General features: G+C 52.5%; 1 protein-coding gene across 1 annotated transcript in view; it reads right to left on the bottom strand.

Moving 5' to 3' along the window:
- The window catches only part of PRSS38 (protease, serine, 38), a 34,936-nt gene that overhangs the window by 17,770 nt on the left and 15,334 nt on the right, over positions 1 to 1,832 (bottom strand). Inside the window, exon 6 of the mRNA XM_012641680.1 lies at positions 72 to 232. Within this exon, the coding sequence (XP_012497134.1) occupies positions 72 to 232 (161 nt within the window). The remainder of the gene's footprint in view (positions 1 to 71; positions 233 to 1,832) is intronic.

Below are 1,832 nucleotides of genomic sequence, written 5' to 3'. Positions count from 1 at the left end.
TGCAGCTGCAAGGCCCCTGCCCACAGCCCGCACCGGAGCCCCCCGAGCTGGGCACCCCTGGCCTCTCTCACCCGTCTGGCGGGGCGCACCTCACACACAGTCTTCTTGTTCCTGATGTCCCCAGCACACAGCATGTTCGGCAGGATGTAGGATGTGTGACTATAGAGGATCTCGCACAGGGGCATCGGGATCAGAGGGAGCTGGACCTCCTGCAGCTCGTCAGAGGTGGCACCTGCACGGAGAAGGGCCCAAGCAAGGGCTGCTCACCCGCACTCGGGAGGACCAGCTCTGGCGGACAGCAGGGGGTGTCTGCGGGAGGAGCCCCAGTAACTCAGGGGAGGAGCCCCTACCACAAGCAGGGAGGAGCTCAGACCACACACCGGGAAGCGGCCAGACTGGGACACTGGGATTGTGACACTGAGAGCGGGACAAGCAGGAAGCCGAGAGGACTTTGGAGCAGTCCGGGGTCCCACCCCTCACAGTGAGGCCTGAGCCCCACAGATGCGGTCTCCCTGTGGCTCTTCTTTTCTCACGAGAAACACTGCAGGTGGAGCAGGCCCACAGACGAGCCCCTTCAGTGGTGCAGGGGCATGGCCAGCTGCCCCCTGGGGACCCACAACAGCACGGCTTGCTTTGCTTCTGCCAGACGAAGCAGAAGCCTCCAGCCACTGGGGAAGGACACCAAATACTGCTGTCCCTAGGGCCTGGCGTGAGCCCACTGTGTCTGGAGGAGGGGTAGAAACAAAGCCCTATGTCCCTGGGGAAGCCTCTTGGCCCAAGAACCCACACCAGTAGAAAGCACAGGCAGTGTGGGTGGGCGGGTGGCAACGTCAGGATTCTCTCGAGAGCCACCACAGGTATGAGCAGTTTTCCTCCATGGGCCGAGCAGGAGTGTGCCACAGGCGTGCACAGAATGTTGAAAGCAGAGGGCAGAGGAGGACCCAGAGAAACTCCAGGCCGCACACTAAGTGCACAATAACAGCAGCCGGCCTCTAGAGGACTCTGGAGCCTGTGGTGCACTGAAGGTAAGAGCAGCAACAATTAGACCAAAACCCAGCTCAAGGACTCGCGAGACTGACTCAACTCCCCCCCATCCCCATGAACGGCTTGGAAGAAGAGGTGCAGAGATTTGTGTCTTAAATATTGTTCTATGATGTCTGGCATTCAACCAAAAAACATCACACATACGCCCACAAAATGGGGGAAAAACCCCAAACAGAACACCAGACCGATTGTCAAGAGATAAAACACTGTACAGAATCAGATCCATAGACGACCCAGATACTGGAAGTATCTGACAGGCACTTTATAATAACTGTGACGGACATGTTAAAGGAATTATTGGAAAGTGAACAATATGCATGAACAAATGAAGAATGTAAGCAGAAAGATGCAAATTATAAAAGAAAAGAATCAATTGGAAATGCTTGAAATAAAAACATAGTATCAGGGAAGAAAAATTCCTTTGATGGGGTTATCAGCAGACTGGGCATAGCTGAACTTGAAGAGCGGTCAATGGAAATTACCCAAACTGAAACAAAAAGAGAAAAAGAGTGTCAAGAGACAGGTGGGGAGGAGCAGAAGAGAACATTCAAGATTGGGAAGCAAAAGCAAACAACGTAACGTATGTGGAGTTAGTCCCAAAAGGAGAAGAGAGAGTACAAGACAATAAATATGGGAAGACATAATGGCCAAGAAATTTCCAAAATTAAAGACAACCACAGACTCAAGAAGTTCGGAGAACCCCAATCTAGAATAAAACACACACACCAAAAACATCATCATCAAATGGCTGAAAAACAGAGTTGAGGAGGAATCTTGAAGGCAGCCAC

This window comes from Propithecus coquereli, unplaced genomic scaffold (genome assembly GCF_000956105.1).
Source record: "Propithecus coquereli isolate 6110/MARCELLA unplaced genomic scaffold, Pcoq_1.0 Scaffold168, whole genome shotgun sequence".
NCBI classification, from domain to species: Eukaryota; Metazoa; Chordata; class Mammalia; order Primates; family Indriidae; genus Propithecus; species Propithecus coquereli.
This window is presented reverse-complemented; position numbering and strand designations above follow the sequence as displayed.